General features: G+C 43.3%; 3 protein-coding genes across 8 annotated transcripts; all 3 read left to right on the forward strand.

The window, feature by feature from the left end:
- The first annotated feature begins 2,535 nt into the window (after window positions 1–2,535).
- Window positions 2,536–7,585, forward strand: LOC101760608. 6 transcript variants are annotated; one of them, XM_022826703.1, is made up of 14 exons: window positions 2,536–2,682; window positions 3,736–3,831; window positions 3,973–4,077; window positions 4,172–4,303; window positions 4,388–4,656; window positions 4,798–4,979; window positions 5,514–5,557; window positions 5,930–6,010; window positions 6,082–6,213; window positions 6,293–6,417; window positions 6,491–6,766; window positions 6,894–7,027; window positions 7,127–7,207; window positions 7,282–7,585. In XM_022826703.1, the coding sequence occupies exons 2-14, from the start codon at window positions 3,747–3,749 to the stop codon at window positions 7,403–7,405; spliced, it is 1,770 nt and encodes a 589-aa protein (XP_022682438.1). In that variant the 5' UTR covers window positions 2,536–2,682; window positions 3,736–3,746; the 3' UTR covers window positions 7,406–7,585. The 6 variants fall into 6 exon arrangements, with proteins under 6 accessions (XP_022682438.1, XP_022682441.1, XP_022682442.1 ...); XM_022826706.1 differs by having other exon boundaries at window positions 6,112–6,213; XM_022826705.1 differs by lacking the exon at window positions 2,536–2,682 and adding an exon at window positions 2,692–2,839.
- Window positions 7,586–8,008: 423 nt separating this feature from the next.
- LOC101765064 lies at window positions 8,009–11,029 on the forward strand. The gene is made up of 4 exons (XM_004954201.2): window positions 8,009–9,001; window positions 9,121–9,232; window positions 10,250–10,302; window positions 10,445–11,029. Exons 1-4 carry the CDS (start codon window positions 8,093–8,095, stop codon window positions 10,667–10,669), a joined length of 1,299 nt encoding a protein of 432 aa, XP_004954258.1. The 5' UTR covers window positions 8,009–8,092; the 3' UTR covers window positions 10,670–11,029.
- Window positions 11,030–11,137: 108 nt separating this feature from the next.
- On the forward strand, window positions 11,138–19,416 carry LOC101765458 (N-alpha-acetyltransferase 35, NatC auxiliary subunit). The gene is made up of 16 exons (XM_004954202.4): window positions 11,138–11,463; window positions 12,087–12,154; window positions 12,868–13,026; window positions 13,108–13,275; window positions 13,954–14,107; window positions 14,643–14,722; window positions 15,224–15,493; window positions 15,632–15,775; window positions 16,204–16,338; window positions 16,466–16,564; window positions 17,303–17,359; window positions 17,448–17,652; window positions 18,280–18,398; window positions 18,510–18,578; window positions 18,665–18,763; window positions 18,846–19,416. The coding sequence occupies exons 1-16, from the start codon at window positions 11,346–11,348 to the stop codon at window positions 19,083–19,085; spliced, it is 2,184 nt and encodes a 727-aa protein (XP_004954259.1). The 5' UTR covers window positions 11,138–11,345; the 3' UTR covers window positions 19,086–19,416.
- The last annotated feature ends 480 nt before the right edge of the window (window positions 19,417–19,896 follow it).

Below are 19,896 nucleotides of genomic sequence, written 5' to 3' on the forward strand. Positions count from 1 at the left end.
ATCTTTGCCACTTGTTCACTAATTAGTAACTATCCTATGCTTAGCAATGCTTAGATACTTCAAGCCACTTGGTTGCTTAGCTCTAAGGTAAATTTTGGTCATACATGTTAGTCAAGGAAAAATAGCTTGGAAATTGGAAATGCCGACAGAAGCTAGAGATGGTAGTTCTGTCTGCTAAGTTAATTTGGTTAAGGCCCGATCATTGTCTTAATCTTTGATCAAGTGAGTTTCACCTGGTTGCTTACTGGGTATGGGACCAGTAAAGCCCGGTAGGTTAGTTGGCTCTCTGATTGGGAATATTTCGTACCCGTGCTTGACGTGCTGGAGAATGGCAGGGGCGTAGCCTAAAACTCACATGGAGATCAGGCCAGACGTGGGGTCCCATGTGGGGATACGTCCCTGGGTTCGGGTAGTCATATTCCTAATCTTTGGGTGCGGCTAATCGAAAGGTCGTTATGTACAACCTGGACAGTTGTATATAGCTAGTGGTCAGGGTATTCTCCTGCAGGATGTAAATTGATCCGGATCGCCGCAATTCTCAGTTATGAATGCACTTGATCATCGTTAAGCATCGTAGTGTAATCCAGTGAATGCAATGTTTCTCCGAAATTAAATATGTTGTATGACTTAATTCCAACTGATTGCAAAAATATTTCTTTTCGCCATCTAGACTGGTCAGGTAACAAACTCAATCTGAATTAAAAGATAAAACTAAGGTTTTACTTATAGTAAGCTCTTTCAGCAAAAATGTGAGTCAGCCAGTACACTAAACAACTATCATTTAGTTTCGGAAACACTTTTTATATTGGTTAGTCGGGTTAGTCTTGTTGAGTACCCCGTACTCAGGGGAATCCTTTGTTGCTATTTCAGAACCACAACAGGAGTCCACCGAGGGAGAAGCCCCGAAGAACTAGGGTATTTTTACGAGTCTCATAATACCCTAGAAATAAAACTCAGTTGTTTAACTTTCACCTGAACTATTTTATGTTTTAAACTCTTAGAATTGCTCTGACCTACATTGTTAAGTTTGCTTCAAACTATGGTTGTAATAATTTACACCTCGATATGTATGTAAAAATGTAACATTTGTTGATACATTCCCATCGTGGAAGTGATCCTGATGTATGGCTATGGAACACGTCGTGGATGTTTCGAGGAGTCCTAGGGACACTCGACGGACTATCGGACTTATACTGTTTTAAGTGCGTTTCGGATAATTGCTATCCTAACAGTGATTAGGTGCACTTAAACCAGTTTAAGTTGGGCGGTTCCGCCACAGGGTGAGGGGCTCCGCACGTGTGGCGTAGCCGCGTGCGGAACGCGGCGCCGAACCGGCCGGCCGGGTGCTTTGCACGGGCGCCGAGGCACAGCGGTGGCCTGTGCGAGCACGACGACGCCGCACTGCTCCGGTATCTCTCCCTCCTCTGCTTCCAAATCTGAACAACAACAACAGCTCTCTCTCTTACAATGTATGCCATTCCTTCTCTACTCATCCATTACAGAGCAAGCAAGTCACCAACTATTCCCTTCCTCACATGCTCTCTCTTCCCCACGAACCAACAACTCTCTCTTTCTCTGGTCAAATTAATCTCCCCTTTGTTACCTTCACCAAATCTAGCAGCTGCAGCCTGCAGCACAGGAAGCAAAGCCCTCAATCAGCAGTCTAGCAGCTCGAGCACGTGCGGAGGGCAGCGGAGAGGTCCACACGGGCGGCTTCGAGGAGAGGGAAATCAGCACGGCCGTCGGCTACGAGCTTCACGCGCGGGAGGCGGGAAGAAGCTGGAGCATGTCACATAGGGCTGACTTAGGCCATGCGCGGCCGGCGGCGGTGGAGGGCTCGTGGCTCGAGTGCCCTAGGCGCCGTCGCTCTAGGGCTGAGGGAGAGGAAGGAGGAAGAGAGAGAAAAGAGGAGGGGATGAGAGAGAAGAGAGGGAGAACAGAGCCACATGGCATGTGGGCCACTGCTACATATTATCTGACATGTGGGGCTCACGTCACGTCATGCTAAACAACTGTCAAAACTAGCGAGGGACGTGATTTGCATGTAAAGTTCGGGGGTGTCAAACATCCGGTTTCGTGGTTGAAGGAAAATGGAACACGGACCATCAACTGATGATGAAAAAAAAAGCGCAGGAAGGGTTCAGCGCTCCTGCGACGAGTCCGCGACCTGGGAAGACAACCGAACCAATCAGACCGAATTGGTTTCTTCATCCTGCAATAGTGCAACTGCACAAATTGCATGCTTCTCCTGTAGCCAGGCTCTGTAGATGCAAGTTTGAGTTGATTGGTTTCCTGGTCCATCGCTCGAGCCAAGCCCTGGCCATGTGGTACAGCCGGAGCCAGGCCCGCTGGAAACGGTAGAATTGAGCGTTTCTCGGGAGCCAGGGCGAGCTGATGCAGCGCGGCACACGAACACGGACTGTGAGACATTCGGTACGGGAAAACAAAGAAAGTCAGGTAACCAAACAGCCGTTCTATGGGGCCTAGGTGCATGCATGCAACCAATCTGCTACAATTGCATGCAACTGGCCTGGCCCGTTGGAGCCTGGCTCAGTCGACCGAACAGGCCCAAAGCATCTCCTTCCTTGCCGCCCCCTCCCCCCCTCTCCGTTCCCACCCTGCCGGCGAGAGGCGGACCGGGCGATCCTGGTAGGGGTTCCGCACCGCTGTGCGCCTTCTAAGGTACGTGCATGACCCTCTATCCCTTTCCCCGCCTTCAGGCACCTCAAACCCTAGATCTGCCCCTATTTCTTTTTTTGCGCCGGCAGAGGGGAACGACGAAATCCCACCCTGTGCCCCACGTATTGTGGCAACCGGGGTGTAGCAGTGTTTGTTCCAGGTACATCCAGCCGATTACATGCGTCCGTCTGATTGGAACTCGGGCTTAAAAGCTTGATTGAGCGTACAATATTGGTATTCAACAACGTTTGTTTAGAAATCCGGTCAAAGAATCTATGCACAGTTTCAGATTAGTTCGGTAGTATTCGTTTTGAATTGTTATCTCAGTGCCGCATATTAAGAGCCATGTCCTTGTTTCTCGCTAGGCTCCATGGTTCCCCCTCCCTCCCTTTTCTGTTACAAAATCTCTCTACATGTTTGCATGGCCTTTTCTCGGCAGACGAGGAAATATTAAAAGTGAGAAAGTTCTTCATCTGTGTGGCTGCATATATGGCTGTTTGACTGCTTATATGGTAGTTTTTTATGCCCGGTCTAGACTAAATAGTGGCAGAAACATATTGCATATTGTCCGATGGAAGGTAAAGCCTAGTCTTGACTACCTTAAAACACCAGTATACTACAACCTGCACCAACAAATATGGGCTTAAGTGAGCTCTTTTCTTTTAGGTGTCTGTGGTAATGCCCTTTGCTCCACAATACCATTGATGCATGTATTTGGGGAGCAAATTGATACTTTAAATACAGTTGGACCAAACTAACGAGTAGACTAGCTGGTAGATACTGCTTTTGATACATCAGGTGAGCAGTGTAGAGTGCACAGGCATTTTGATGTCAGCACTCCATGCTATAGTTGATACTTGAGCTAGGATTTTATGCTCTTTGGCCACCTTCTTTGGGGACCCTATGTAAATTATTAACCTTGGTCTTTCAGGCCTGACATAAGGCTAGCATTCCTTTGATGGTTGGTCGGTTATACTTTTACATTGTTTGCTTTATTACTGCTTATGACCCCACATTTTGCCCCTTTGTTATATTTCTAAAATGGTTCTGCTTCAGCCTTGAAAAAGATGCGGAAAACTAAGAGAGGTGGTGGTGATCTCGCTAGAAGCTCTCATAAGAACAGAAGAGCTTGCGAGACTGAGTGGGTCTCAGGTCTGCTAGTTCTTCCTCTTTTCTGCCTAGTTCCTCCCGCCCCCCGCCCCCCCCCCCCCCCCACAACACACACACACACACATTTTCACAGTTTTATTTGAGCACTCGTAGTTGCCTTAATGTTTTCTTTTCTTCAACTAGGTTGCTTGCTTGATGAGGACTCTAATCAAGATGTTTGCACTGAGCTATCTGATGTTGTTAAATCACACTTTCGTAAAAGTGTTGCCTCAATTTCCTTGTGCAATGGTGATTATATATGCTGCTATAGTCTTCTTAGTTTTCCAACAAATATACATTGAAACACTACCAGTTAAATGAATCGAGTTGCAATCTTCTGTAGGAGACATAACCTTATTTTCATGCTCGGGCATAGCTATAGCACGCCATGGGCCTTATCTTACAAGGTTTCTGACTTCTGCAAGTTTAGCTAGAGCTTTTGATGGTAAAACAAATGAACACTATTATGACTTAAAAGGTTGGCGCTGACATTCATCATTTACTATTTTGTTTGCTTCTGATCATTACGTGATCATTTCTTGCCTTATTATTGTTTTGTAGATTAAAGTGTGCCATGAAGGCAAGGAAGTGTACAGGGGTTTTTTGGCTGAATATGATTTAGATCATAACTTTGCTGTTGTCAACGTCCGTCGATTCATTGATGTTCATGTTGGAATTTTCGAATGTGTGCTGGAATCTGTGCCCTATGGTGAGGCATATGTAGTTGGGCGTGGTGTCTCTGGTGATCTAATGGCCAGGAGTGTGGAACTGGGTGGTGATTTAAGGGTATCTAAGGAGGATAAAGATCTTGACAGTAAAACCTCAGAGGTAGACCATTTTATTCTGTTTCTTTTATTATATGCATGTAGGCAATAAAAATGGATTTTATTTTGTATTTAACTGTTCCATACCACTTACATTTTGTTCAAATGTAACCCTCGTTGCCTGTCACCTTTATTGTGTTATTAGGCTTGGGAAGGTGGATCAGTTTTTTCTTTTGATGGGAAATTTATTGGCATGAACCTTTTTTTGGTTCCTGGAAGAGCTGTTTTCCTACCATGGAGCACTATTTCCAAGCGTCTGGAGTGTTACTGGACATCCTGGCAAAAGGTGACTGGTCAGGTGCCGTTAGAATGTTTGAGGGTTTACGGGTATGTCTAATTGATATATGCCCTTCATTGGTTCACCTACTCCATTCCACCTCACTTCCCTTCCCTTACATGAGCTTACAGGGTGAGCCTTTTTGCGTTCCATACAGCATATGTATGTGATAGTATGGATCATTTGTTGCTCTTTCTTATCTTGTTTGGCATCTGCACCTTGCAATTTCTCAATGTTTACTTCTAATATTGACTTGTTTCTTTGAACCTCAACCAAAATATTTGCCGTCCTTAGGCATGTATCACAGTTGCCCTGTGCTAGATTAGTAGATTTGTCATATTTCCTGTGCCATTGTTGGAGCTGTATGTTCTTATTGAAACGTGCACACTAGAAGGCATTATGGTCATGTTTTCATGAAACATTTATTATATCCATACAACTTCAGGAGTTCAGGTTCTATTTCCTGTATTTTGTTCCTGGCCTATGATTCTACATGTGTAGGTTTTGGCACCATTTTGTGTATTAAAACACTTCTTTGGTCCATTTTATTTTTGGGTACCAGTAACTTTTATATTTTTCTGCAGGTTTGGAGCACCCGTAGGTGGTAAATCTAACAGCTATCAAGAAGGTGAGCATACAGCCACTCCTTGATACTTCTTAATATTGTGGTATCGTGCAAATTGTTGCAGCTTTGTAATGATAGATTTAGAAGCTGTGCAAGTCTAGCTTTTACATATTTATATCAACTAGTTTGGCTCTTTCACTAGTATGCTTATATTACTTCTGCTTATCAGTTAATGCATGTACATTACGTTCTTGGGTATGTTCATGCACGCCAACTTCTAATGTGGATTGCTGCTCAGGCTGTCATCATAATATACTAACATTACATGCTGATCATTATTATGCACATACAGAATTTACGTGAATTTACTTGCCGTATATAGTTATCAATAATTCAGTATATGCAAGCGCTGATCACTTGACCTTGTTGCACCAGCACATAGAGGTCTTCACAACAAGGAACAGTTAGATCTGGACTCCATGGGTTACCCTAAGTTACCATCAACCATGTTAGGTGGTGAGTCAGCTTTTCTAAATTTGCTGACCTCATGTACCACTAACAACTATCCTAAAATGTATATTTCTCAGCCAGAATGATTTTGGTCAATACTTTTGAAGAGACTTTTGGCGATATGTGTGGTAAAGGTGTCTGGAGCAAACTTAGTGGAAAAGCAGCTTTCAGCATACGTCGCAATGTTGTCGCGCTGGCTTCATTCAATGGTGATTTTATAGTGCTGTGCCATTTACTGTTTCATCTCTGTTTTGATAACAACTAGCTTATAACCAGAATCTGGTGCAGGAGGAAAAAGGATTTTTGCATGCACGGGTTTTTTTATCAAATGGAATGGATCTTCAATTATTTTGACATCAGCAAGCTTGATTGGAAATTCTGGTGACGTGGATGAGATTGTTGAAAACTTGAGGGTCTGTGCTCATTATTCTGCGACTGCTTGTTATTTAACTTACTGCTTAAGTGTCGTCACTGTACCATTTTCAGATTGAAGTATTGCTTCCGGACAAAAAGTGCGTAGAAGGGAAATTAGAGCATCACGATCCGCATTACAATGTTGCTCTAGTCAGTGTCAGTGTCGAGGACCGCCGTGATCTCCGTCCAGCAAATACTCGGCTTTCTTGGTCCAATTGTTACAAGGTAGCAGCTGTAGGGCGTTGCTTCAAATCAGGTGCATTAATGGCTATGGGTGGGGAGCTGGTTTCCTGGACAGGCACACTTGATTGCGACCTCCTCGTGCGTTCCTCATGCAAAATCACTAAGGTAACCTTATGTGTTTTTATTGCCTAAAACTTTTCATGGTGAGTAAATATATAGTTGGATTCGCGTCAGTCGGCTAGCAATGTCTATTTGGAATAGAAATCATAACCTGTCCATGTCACCTTGCTAGGCTGGGATTGGAGGCCCCCTTGTTACTCTGGATGGGGATGTTCTTGGCATGAACTTCTATGATAAGGAAATAGGAACCCCTTTCCTGTTATGGGGGAACATCTGTGAGATCTTAGAATCGTTCAAGTTAAGAAGGTATTCAAGTGTGCATCACGTATTTTAATTTTTCTGAACATTTTAAGGTTTTGAGGCAGTTTGAATGAACCATAATCTATTTAATGGTATTCTTTACAGTAAGGCTGGAGAAACTGAGAGTGATCCCTCTGGTACGCCTTTCTGGAAAACAGATAAGGATCCCGCAACTAGGTTAAACAGGTGGGTATATTGCTATATATTAAGTTCGTCCATATGCGATACTCTTATCATTTTTTCTTTGAATTGAATTGCAGGTGGCCTGTGACCATGCCATGTTGGCGTCTTTCTGATGACGTGGAGAAGGATAAACCTGATGATGATGTGGGCGTGTACTCCGAGTACAGCTACGATAAGGGAAAGAAAATCCTAAAACTTTAGATGCAGTCACACCCTACGAAAAGGGGATTAGTGAGAGTACGCGTTGGATTCGAGATACATGGATGATGGAATAATGAGTGAAGTGAAATGAACGGGCGTTCTTATTTCGGTCATATGAACTGTCACATGCTTTCTGATTCTGCAGCGCTATACCAGCGTATATGACCTTTTTCCACTTCATCTTCTCCTTTCTTAACTGATCTTATATTATCCTTTTGCGCTTCCGCTGCTCCACTGGGTGCCTCCGTTCATCTCCATGCGTTCTGGCGCTAGCTATCGTGCTATGGAGCAAGGTCTCAGAGGTCCTCTGTCCTCATGTGCGGTGGAGACACGGAAGGAGGAGGAGAGCCTCGATCGATGGTAGTGGTAGATGCCGGCGACGTTACCCTCCTGTGCGGTGCCAGCATATTCACCGCCACACCATGGCGAACTGCCACCACCACAGCCAGTGCTGATTAGATGGGCCATGAGGCCTACAGGCTGAGAGTATCTAGGATTCAGCCCGAGCCCAGTTCACCTGCCGATTGCGCCCGGCCCAGCACGGCCTTCAGCCTGCCCGTTCTCACACATCGCTCGCGCACGCACTCCACTCGTCCGCTGCGGAGAGTTTGGCCTTGTCTTCCCAAAAACCCTATGCTACAGCGGGAGAGGGAGTGAACCCCTCCACCTCCGTCCGCCGCCGCCGCCATGGCGCTCCGCGGCATCACCCCCCGGAGAAGACCCCTCCTCCCTGTCCCCCGTGCCTTCTTCTCCTCGAACCCGCCCTTCCCTCCGCCCCCGCCACCAGCCAACGGCCCCGACGCCGCCCACCCCCTCCCCTCCTCTCCGCAATCCAACCCCGGCGCGCCGCCGCGGGATTCGGCGTCCGCGCTCTTCCAGGACATCCGAGAGCGCCTCCGCGTGTCGCCCAGGTCGCCCCCTCCGCGTCGGATCCCGATGAACCACTCTCCAAAGGAGCTCCCCGATGTCCGCCAGGCCCTCGAGTCCTTCCGCAGATCCGGCGGCCTGACCTCCCCCTCCACTCCCGGAGCCTCCCCCTCCACTCCCGGAGCCACCCCATCCTTCATGGACTTGCTCAAGAACCAGCGTCCCAATACTGGGCAGGGTTTGGGCAGCTTCGATCCCATCAGAGGGAGCCTCAAGGGCGCCTTGCCGGCGCAGCAGAGGCAGCCCCTTCAGCCGACGCCGTTTTTGTCCCATAAGTCGGACATCTTCAAGAAGGAGCTAGAGAGAGGCGGGAAGGCTGGGGAAGAAGAGGAGAAGGATTCTGGCACCACGCTTATGAGGGTCTACAGCTACGAGGATCTTGGGAAAAGGCTAGGGGACCTGCGGCCAGCGGGCGCGGTCAAGGACGGTAAGGAGTGGTTCTCGCTCGAGGAGCTGCAGGGGCGGATCGCCAAGCTTGTGGAGTTGGAGAAGCAGGAGCATCGGCTTGGTGCGAAGTTCGCTGTAATCCGGAAAAGCATCTTAAATCTCAAGCAACCAGAAAAAACGGTTCAGGGTCAGGGGGTACACCTGCAAACAATGCTGAGCCTTGGGGGGCAGATGACACCAGACTACACGCGACTGCCTCCGCAGGAGGAGTTGGTGGAGAGGGTGAGATTGCCCTTTGCTTTGCCATCTTTTTTTCTTTTCCTGCACATGAAATGATTCAATAGCTTGTTTGAGGTCGTAGGATGTGATCTACTACTGCTAAGGCATGCTGTTTTCTTCAGTATTTCCATCCAGACCATATGTCATCCGAAGAGAAGATGAAACTGGAGCTCCAAAGGGTGAGGGACGAGTTCAAGATGTCCGAGAATGACTGTGGTTCTGCACGAGTTCAAAGTAAATATTTTATTATTTCCTTCTTGCACCACTTTCATTCTACTTGTGAAAGATGCAGCCACAACTGCGCGAAAATAAGAATGCCATGCACATTATTTCATTCTTAACTAGATAATGCCTTTTCACTGTTTTCATACATTTTCTTCTTTGTGAGGTTGAATGATACATACTGAAACTTGGTGGTGTGTAATACTGATGCTATGAAGTTGATTTATAGTTTTAGTTTGGCTTGATTTGTTATTTATTTGATGCTTCGATCTGAAGCAAGCTTGTAGCCTTGTATGTATATTCCTGTAACTAAACACCTTTGATATTTGTAAATCCCTTGTTCTGGGCCTCAGGTCACCAGCTTGTCTATATTTTGTTCTTTGTGAGGTTGCGCAATACATACTGCAAGCTGGTTCATAACATTGATGCTATGAAGTCGATTGTAATGCTAGTTCAGCTTGATTTGTTATTTATTTGATGCTTAGATCTGAATGAGGCTTGTACTTAGGGCCTGTTTGGTTGAGCTGCAACTTTTGAGCTTTTCTGAAAAGCTGTTGCTGGCATTTTGGTTCTGAAAAGCCAACACTACCTTTTAGAAGATGTGTTTAGCTTTCTGGGCTCAAAAAGTTACGAAGAGCTCATAAAACTGAGCTTTCCAGCTTTTCATATAAAACTCGGTTTTTCTAGGCTTCCAGCTTCTCGGAAGCTGCACGGGAAGTCTGTTGTTTGTTTGAGCTTCTGGCTTTTCACGTTGAGAAGCTGCCAGGAAGCTTAAACAAATAGGGCCTTATATTCCTGGAAGTAAACACCTTTCAGCTATGTAAATCCCTTGTTCTCGACTTTCTTGGTCACTGGAGAAAAGCTTTACTATGGCATGAGAGATTTTATTTCTTTTTTATTCATGATGTCTCTTAGTAGCTCTGACGTATGTTTAAAATTTTTATGCATAATGCATTATATGTTTTGTTGGCTTTTCTGCCTTGTATGTGGATTATGCATATTACTGATATGTCCATATTTTGTTTTCAGTTGCCCAACTGACTCTGAAAATCAAGCATTTGTCAGCTGTTCTACACAAGAAGGTATGCAAAATTTTAGGTTCTTTTATGATTTATTTTTAATGGTTTACCACAACATCTAAAAAGAAGTGGTATGCAGTGATGCTTTTGGAACTTTTTAATCTTGATTCGGCGAAGTAAATGTGTAAGCCCTGTTGTGACGCAGGATAAACATTCTAGAAAGGGGCTTCAAGAGATGGTCCAAAGGAGGAAGAAGTACCTCAAATACTTGAGAAGAACCGATTGGGACTCTTACTGCCTTGTTCTGTCAAAGCTGGGGCTTCGCGATGTGCCTGAGTACAAAGCTCCTGACTACAAGAGCAAGCCCACCACCAAGGCCAAATCCAAGAAGAACAAGAGCAAGAGAAAGAAGAGAAAGATGAAGGCATAGAAGTGAACAAACATGCCCTTTTCGGCGTTGAATTGCATGGCCAGAAATCAATCGAAAAGACGCACGGGCCCGAGATGGCTCAACCCAGTCTTGCAATGTTGTATTTTTCAACCCGTTGTAATAACCATTTCCTTTGGGTGCCAAGGTTTTTCCTTGTTTTTGCTAGGAGCTGCAGCCTTCCTGTAACAACTGATTTCTTGTTACTTTTGAGTTCTCCCGCTCAATTTGCTAGGAAGGGTAGGGGGGACAGACACGATACCATTACGGCATTGTCAGTTATACCTGTCTTATGATGCTGTTTGATGTAATTTGTCAGAATTCTTGCACAGGAACGAATAAACAATCTTGCAAATTTTAGCACGCATAAACCGCATATACTCAACATAGAAATTTCTCTGCTAATCGCATGTCAGAAGTGTTTTCATGGGCCGTGAAGGGGATCAGAAAGATGGATGGGTCCGTGAAGGAAGGGCTCGCCCCTTTGGACCCGACCCGACACGACCTGCGCTCTTCGGCGGCTCGGCTCGCTCCCCCGCAGCCAGTGAAAACCTCCGACGCCGAACCCCTCCGCCGCCGACGCCGCCGCGGCCAAGTAGCGCGAAGGGGACGCGAGCGCGACCTATTCCTCGGACGCGCTTCAGATCTCGCACCGCCCGCCGTTGCCAGCTTCTCTTCCATGGAGGCGAGCTCCTCGTCCTCCGCGGCCGCCGCGCCGCCGCCCCCCTCCATACCCACCTCCAGCGGCCAGGGCGTATGGGCTGACGCCTCGCCGCTCCTCGCCGCCGCGTGCCGTGGTAAAACTCGAGGCAGAGCCTTCCCGCTCTTTGCATAGTGTGAAACGTACTAGTCCGTCTTTTTTTTTTTGGAGGGCTGGCGAGTATATGCTTGCAGGGCTCTGCAGTGCGTTGGATCGTGCGTGTAGATCTCGGTATGTGTGGATGCTGGTGTGGGTGACTTCTCTCATTTTGGTTCCCAGTAATGCGATTGCGAAATGCTTTGTTGCCTGGGGAAATTTTGTTGTTAGCAGGGTGTGCTCGAGCACCGGGCAGTTTTAACCTGTAGAGGGAACACGCACGCTCTGTAATTGTGTTTGATTGAATAGTAATGTGAAATAGGTTACCTTTGCAGTGGGATAACTGTATTGACAATAGAGATATTTTGTAGAATGGATCGTCCTACGAATTAATATCATGTGCATGGTTTTATGTTGTAACTGTGATGGTTTGTATTTTCATGCATCTAGAGTAAGTCTAGGGTTGTTGCAAAAGTCTGCTTTAGGAGATGTTGATGTTGCATTTAGGTGTATTCTTGGACTCCATCATACAGATGGCATACAGCTGACAGTTGAACCCGTGCTGATATCTTGTAGTTAATTTTTCTTCTTCTTTTTTCTCCTACTGACAGTTCATGCTTATAGATCTCCAGGATGGCGAACTTGTACATGGGGAGAACTTTAGTCTGTTTGCTGCAATGTCTGCATTGGAAGTAAGCAGGCACCACATCCCCTGCTATTTGAAATGTTCCGTCTCTTTTTCTCCCAATTATTCATAGTGAGTGTTGAGGCTCATGATGCTCTTTGATTCTACTGAACTGTTCGCGTGCATTTAGTTATCAGATTTAGCAATTAGTTGATCTTTTCCTTGAAGACATAGTATTTTCTAGGTTGTGCTAGTTGCTTTTCTGGACTTCTTCGGGTGCTTGTAGATCTGCATGTGTGCATGCTTATGAGAAGCAATCTCTTGATAGCTTACTTTTTGATGTGATGGGCAAATGCTTTAATTGAAAACCATGACCGTCATATTGACAACATTCATTCTGCTAGTGAACTCACTCACAAGCTTGTACTCCCTCCGTTCCAAATTGTAGTTCGTTTTGGCTTTTCTAGGTTCATACATATTATTATGCATCTAGATATAGTGTATGTCTAGATGCATAATAATATCTATGAACCTAAAATAGCCAAAATGACCTACAATTTGGAACGGAGGGACTAGCTAGGTAGTCCAGAACAACATATTGATCAAAAGGGTAGGAACCTTTCTGAACATTAGTGAATGCACCAATGCACATTTTAGCTCATAGTGACGAAGGCAAACATCATACTGGTGAGGCCCGTTGAGTGTGGTGGTCAATATATTTGTTTTTCTTGTATTTTCTGTTATTTTAATCTATTGCTCAATATCTATCTGTCTTGATAGATAATGGATCCAAAGATGGATTCTGGAATTGAGAGAAGTGGATATAACTCTATTGAAGAAGCCATAGAAGATGGTGTCGCCCCACTCCCGCTTAGCTTGGACAGGACACTTGATGTTCAGCGCTCTATTGATGTCATGGATCATCTTTTCTCATGTGAGGTACTTAAATCCTCTCATGCATGTAATATGTGCAACCTTTTCAATTGGGTAAACATCATATGTGAATTCTTTATTTTTCAGGCAACATGGCACAAGGGGCATCCTCTTGCTCAAACTGTATTTACATGTCTCTACCTTATGAGAATGGAGAGAACTTCATCGCATGCTGTACTACATAGCTTCTGCAGGATTTTGCGTGCTACTTGTAATGCTGTCATTTCTGTGGTTTCCACTGCCCGAACTCATGAGGTACTGTTTGTTGGAACTTGGATGCTATCTTCCTCCATATTTCCTGGTCATGTTTGTCAATATGTCTAGAATCTTGGAATTTGATGGTTCCAAAAAGAGTTCATGCTTATTGACTTTGGACTTTTTTTTTGGTTCAGTTATCATCTTTATTGACTATGTCCACGAAATCCTTTCTTGAAATGGCTCAGATCTGTCATGTTGCTGTATTTGATCAGATCTGAAGACAAGCACCTTGAGCAATATTTTTTTTTCTTAAAGTAGCTTCAATGTTCTCCCTGCAAGTGAGAAGCACAAATTTAGTGGTTTTGTTTCAAGACTTTTGCGCTTTAGCTTTTAGGATAGCATATCAGCTAGTGGCATAGTCTTGTTAGACTTTATAACCGATAGCGCATGTGTGTAGAGTATGCTAATCTAGGGACTTGTTAGTCTCTGGTAACATCCCTTGTGTGGCTTTCCTGACTAAAACTCCATTTCTGGTTGCTTTTGTGGCAGAAGTAATTATTGGGATATTTAATGCTTTAGTAATGTGTGAGATCTGATGTACACAATTAATACACCAATATGAACACCACTTTTGATTTTTGTTTGACATTTTAAGTGCGAGACACCATCTTCTTTTGCATAATTGTGACTCCATGTATCAACTTGTTACATAAGTCCTTTTTCATGTATTTGTAGGAAGAGGATATCTTCACTATGTCTTTTGGGCTGCCTTTGAGAGATGAAGGGGATGACAAATGCCTGTCAATTCTAAACTCAGTTGAAGAGACAATATCTCGTCAATTACGTGCATGCAAAGCCCAAGCATTGTCCAAGAAAAAAACTCTAGAAGGTACTAGTATTAAGTTTATGTTAAGTAAACCTTCTTCCTGTTTTTCTTGGTTTATGCTGTCATGAGCTTCATTAGTATTGTTGAAACTGCGACAATTTGAAATAGTTGGTGTGTGTTTAGTTTCCTGCTGCCATTACTGAAGATTAAAAAAGATTGTATGTGCCGTAATTAGCTCAGCTGGTTGTTGTTCAGTTTTGAAATTGTGCTAACTGTTGGTTAATTTGTATAAAATTATTTACTTGCGTGTATGCAAAGTTGCTGGACCCTTAGATAAGTCCTCCACTTTAAATAACTTGCAGGTCAGTCTTTAAACTGTTTGGCAGAAAAATAGTAAAGAAGAAATGATGACAGGAAGCTTACATTGAGAGCAATAATCCAAGTAATTGGATTATTACTTAGACTTGCTTAATGTACTCTGGTTTGATCTTATGTAGGTTATATAGGTTAATGAACAAAACAACACATTCTCCTGTTTTATAAAAATAAGAAGGTTGTTGATGTCGTGTTATTGACTAGGAAAACTTTGTATCTGCAGATCTTGAATCCCTGCAGGATAATCCTGACCTGGAAGAGGATTACTGCAGAGCTCTGTTATGCAGGTTACGTTTTCGTAAGGTCTTGAACTTTTTTCTTGTTCAATTCTGCTCTACAATGGTTCAGTCAATTTTCTCATTGTGGATACTGAACAAATGTGTATCTATGTTGATCTTCTGATATTGTGATAATATATTAGTTTCAAACTAAGCAAGGATGATTCCAAGATAGATTCTGCTGCTGTTCATTTTTTTAGAGAAATAACATGGGAAAGTGCTGGTCCCTACTTTGTTTGTCTTCCTTTGCAGTTGTGAATAAAGAAAAAGAAGTAACTATTTATTATGCTTGCAATTGCTTTGTGCATTTATGTGTGTTTGTACTACTTAAAGGCTGAGTGCATTTATTAGAGGAACCCTTGGAACTAATGACCACACTATAATAATGTATAACTAATGTTTAGAGGTCCACCATAGTTAGGCATTGCCCTTTCAGTTGTATGTAATCATTTCTGACAAATATTCATTGCAGATTTTTTTTCTTTGATTTTGTAATGCCTTCATCATTATTTTTTTTATTTTGTAGCATTTCTACCATGTTGTTATGAGCATGAAAAAACCTCATGGGAGAGGATTGGAGTTGGCCCGAAAGCATGTTGCTTCATGCTTGAATGAGCTTAGTTTGATGCTCAAGTCTCGGGAGTTTCTCAAGTCCCAATCCAACATTACATTACAAGATGATGAAAACTGCACCACTGCATCGGGCTGTCGACCTGTTGGCTTTGATGTTAGCTTAAACAGCAGACTGTTGAGTCCCACACCGCCACGTGCTGTTAAAGTACTTAGCTGGAGCAATGTAAGAACAAATCGTGCATTAATTATGCTTTAATTCCTGCCTTGATTATGCTGTCTTTACATTTCTATATTTTGGCTGAATTGCTTCTTGATACGCTTTTGCAGCTTCCGATTTAATGTTGTAACTATAATGTTTCAGGCAATCAGGTACTTTGAGAAGCTTCTGAATGATCTTGATGTCATTTGTGCTTTGTCACTCGATCCTGTGCTTGAGAATGTGCTTCACTATATTGTACAGTTCCAAAAATCTGTGCCAGATTTGGTTCCTAGAGCATTTCTCCAGGTGGGTAGTACTTACACGCTTCATGGACCATCATCTCTACAGTATGTCAGTGTGACTAGCTTGCCATTTAATGTTTAGATAACTGTTTGCATCTTGCACTGTTATCATGTTACCTCACAGTAAAAGTCTTTGTGCCATAACCGAACTTGAATTATACCTGTCTGATGTTACGCTAGGTTTAGGAAGAATAAGAAGATTGTAATCTTTTGCATATTCGGGCAAAATTAGTTGGTTATCGTATCTGACATCCTGACTACCCATTCTGTTCTCTCTCTTTTTATTCTTGAACGCACAAGAGAGCATTCTGTTCTTTTGGAAACACAATTCGTTTCATCCTTTACAACATGCAGTCTTTGAATTCCATTACTATAGCTCACTCAATGCTTCTTTCTTGCATTAACAACAATCCAACAATGACCTTGAAGCAGACTTTGTTGGTCCAAGATGGCAAGCTTTACGGGCAAAACTTGTTTTCTGATGTGATTTCAAGGGCTTTATCATTACCGGACATTATAGGCGATAAGGAATTTCAGATGAATGAGTTTGTAGTGCAGCTAGGTCAGGTCAGACACCAGGATCATTCATGTTTCTCCTTTTACTTCATAATGCACTTTCTGGTTCATGGCTATTTATCTTGCGCCTATATCCATCGGGAATTATTGTTGATTAATTTCATTGATGACCCTGTAGTTGGTTATCAACTTGCTTAAAATTCTTTGTACAAATACTGCATGGCAACGCCGCAAGCTTGGGAAGAGTTTGCAGGATTGGAGTACTATTTCGATACAGGTCTGTGAAATGCAGTTTTACTTCTTTCTTTCTTCTTTCTTCTGCTCGCATTAGTAGATTTTCAGTTATGCTTTAATGTTGGCACAAGCGCAACGATCATGTTAGTAAATGAAATTGGTTGTTTCATAATCCAGCTGATAAATCTCAATTTGGCCAAATTAACACTTTTTTAATAGGATAAATTGGCCTTGCCAATGGTATAAGATTCTTTTTCTTTGGGAACAATGAAAAATGTTCCTTGCTAGATTCAAGAATGGCAAGGTGAAGAAAAGGGGTTTGGTAGCTGATTCGTGAACACAAATGATATATTCTTGTGGACTTGTAACAACTTTGGTTCCGTGTTTGAAATACAATTTTGACAAGAAGCAAACATGTTTCTCATTGATTCATTCTTGTGATACCTTGCTCAACTCTCGAGCTGAAAATTTGCTGATGCTTTAACTACAGAAGGCATTTTATGTTGTGGCAAACCTGCTATGATATCTCTTCTACATTTTTCAGCTACTTTTAGGGGTAGTTACAATACTCAAATAAAATGAACTAGAATGGCATTTTGCGTAAATAATTTGGGAGGGAAAATGAACTAGAGTGGCATGCCATCGTAATTAATCAGCCGACCTAGAAAACACTATTGGGTACCCACTTGCATCCTTACTGCAAACAGTTTGAAATACTTCTTCCTCATGTGTAGGCTGTATCATTTGCATTTGTAATACTTTGTGCTTATACATGTTGCAGTTGGAGCTTGCTTTGAAAAGAGAGTTCGGTGAAACCAGAAATGTCCTGCACCATGAGGTATCTCTTATTTAATGCGCTTGTTGTTGTAAATATCACTTTACCATATAATTCTCATGGTTCAACATGCTCTTTTGTTATTGTGCAGAACATGTGCATGAGAGTATCAAAGCAACTTCTTATTTGGACTCAGGAGCATGCGTACTGGGTTGCCTCTCGGTTTCTCACGTTGGGTTTCGAACTTGACCTATATTCTCCAGGCGAATACTGTATGGTGTACTGGTACATGTATGTGGTGTTCACAAAGCTAATAGAAAAGATGCAGTTACGAGTTCTTGCTAGTAGCGAAACCTGTAAGTTTTCATGTCACTTGTGAATTATCCTGCTCGCATATTAGAATGGTATAGGAGGATGATCTTATGGAGTTCTAAACATAGCTTTGGTGTTGCAATTAGCATTTAGGATTACTTGCAGTACTAATATGTCTGTTGGATATGTGTAGCTTTATGTTAACTGTGTTTTGGAATTTGATTTGAAAAGACATTAAGAGAATTATAGAAATAGGAAAACTAAAGGAAATGTCAACTGCAATAATTACAAGGGGCAGAGAATATACACTTTACAAAAACGCACAACCTCAAATGCTCATTTTGGTAGGTACGCAGGTGTGATTTGCCATCCAGTACATTATGCTGCTTATAGCTGTTTAAAAATGGTGGTCCCAAATGCTGCATGATTTTATTCGAGTCAAATCACAGCTAAATGGGAAATAAAGGAGAACAGTAACTGAAATTGCAGTACACACGAAAAAGATGTGGCTGTTTGGTTATCTATACAATTACTATTAGCATTGTATTGATTAAAAAATATTTGATTTTATCTCGCACCATTTTAATGTACATTGTGCCATTTTCACTAATATGTGTTGGTTAGTTCTTAACAAAAACTTATTTAACTTAAACATATTGACAAATGTTCAGCACGAAGAAAAGGGAAAAAGAAGAAGGATCATTCAAAGGACTCAGCACGGGATACAACATTTTCATCGTCTTGTTTATTGCTTCAATGCTATGTTTTGCTGTCTGAAGGACTCTCAATGGTACATATGGAAAAATACTGTCACCTAAAAATATTATCGGTACAAGGAATGCATTTGTACAACTGTCCCAATATTCAACTGAACAACCCCATTCTCTTATTGCTTATGCAGATGCTAGCTGTCCTCAGAAATGAAAGTAGGTCATTCCAATTACCAAGTATCTTTAACACTGAACAAGAGGTGTGCTGGATTTAGTGTTGAGAGCTCCAACATCCTTTTAAATATGGCTTAAACTCGTCTGACATGTGCTCAATCCTTCTTTCCAGAGATTCATGCAGCATTTTGATCTTCTTCAGAAAGCTCGAGTCCCTGAGCACATTTCCTACTACAGTTTTAAGGAATCTTCTTCCCAGGCAGGCATAATGGTGAGTGTTCGGCACTGAAATCTTTTTACTAGTTCTGTCATTTGCATATTTTGACTAACCCTCCATATTTCTTTTGTCACAGGATTTGGTGAAATACAACTTCTTCAAGGAAACTCGGAAGATCATCCCCTCCCTAAGGGGTAGCTTTGCAAGTGAACCAGAAAAGCTTGCGGAGCTCCGGCGGATAGAGCAGGTGGCTGAGCACAACAGGATAGCCCTAAACATTATCAGCCAAGTTGGGCCAGGCGATCCATCTCTGAGGGTCTCGTTTGAGTTTACACACCACCCTCACTTTGCAGTGGCAGTTGTGAAGAGGTCATGATTCAAGTTTGGCATAGACAATTTGTTACCCCCTCTCCATATTGATAGTGATAGGTAAAAATTCGCTCCCCAACATTCCTCATGTTGCTAGCATGTATGTGTTCATTAGTTCTTCAGAGCGCAACAATACATGCTTTAGGCTGTACACCATGCAACAATTTTGTAGACGAGATAAGAAAAATCAGGTGCCGGGAAAAAGCCCTCGCCCCTGGCCTTACTCTATAAGCAAGTTTTGATAAATTCGGGTGACTATACAGATTCTGTGTAATTCGAGTGATAATTTGTCTCTGGTACATTTAGTTCAACGGAAGTTTTTACTTGTGCAGTGATTACACTACTGGTATGGCCGTTTCAACATATTTTCTCTTGCATTCATGCAATAACATATGAACCGTTGGATCGTGACGCGGACGGCTACAGATTAATGCTACAGATCGCAATAACATTCCTCGCGGCCCGCCACATGCCAGCATCGAAATCAGAAGAAGCTCGTGGCAGCGTGCCGCCGCCTTCCCGAATCCCAGCTTCCAGAGTTCCAGACCAAATTGGCTTGCTCGCCGCGTGATCGCCACGCGCCCCCACGCCGTTTCCCCGAGCCCGTGCCGCCTCCACCTCCGCCGTGTCTCCCTCCCCGCCTCCACCGCAGCCGCATCTCCCTCTCCGTATCGTGGCAGTGAGGATGCGGCGTGCCGCCGCGCTGCGCGAGCACCTCAGCTAAGGGAAGGGCGGACGGAGACGATGGCTGACGGCTAGGGTCGAGCCGGTAAAAATCGAGATACTGTACCAAACTTTAAGATGTCTGCTTTTAAAAA

This window comes from Setaria italica, chromosome I (genome assembly GCF_000263155.2).
Source record: "Setaria italica strain Yugu1 chromosome I, Setaria_italica_v2.0, whole genome shotgun sequence".
NCBI classification, from domain to species: Eukaryota; Viridiplantae; Streptophyta; class Magnoliopsida; order Poales; family Poaceae; genus Setaria; species Setaria italica.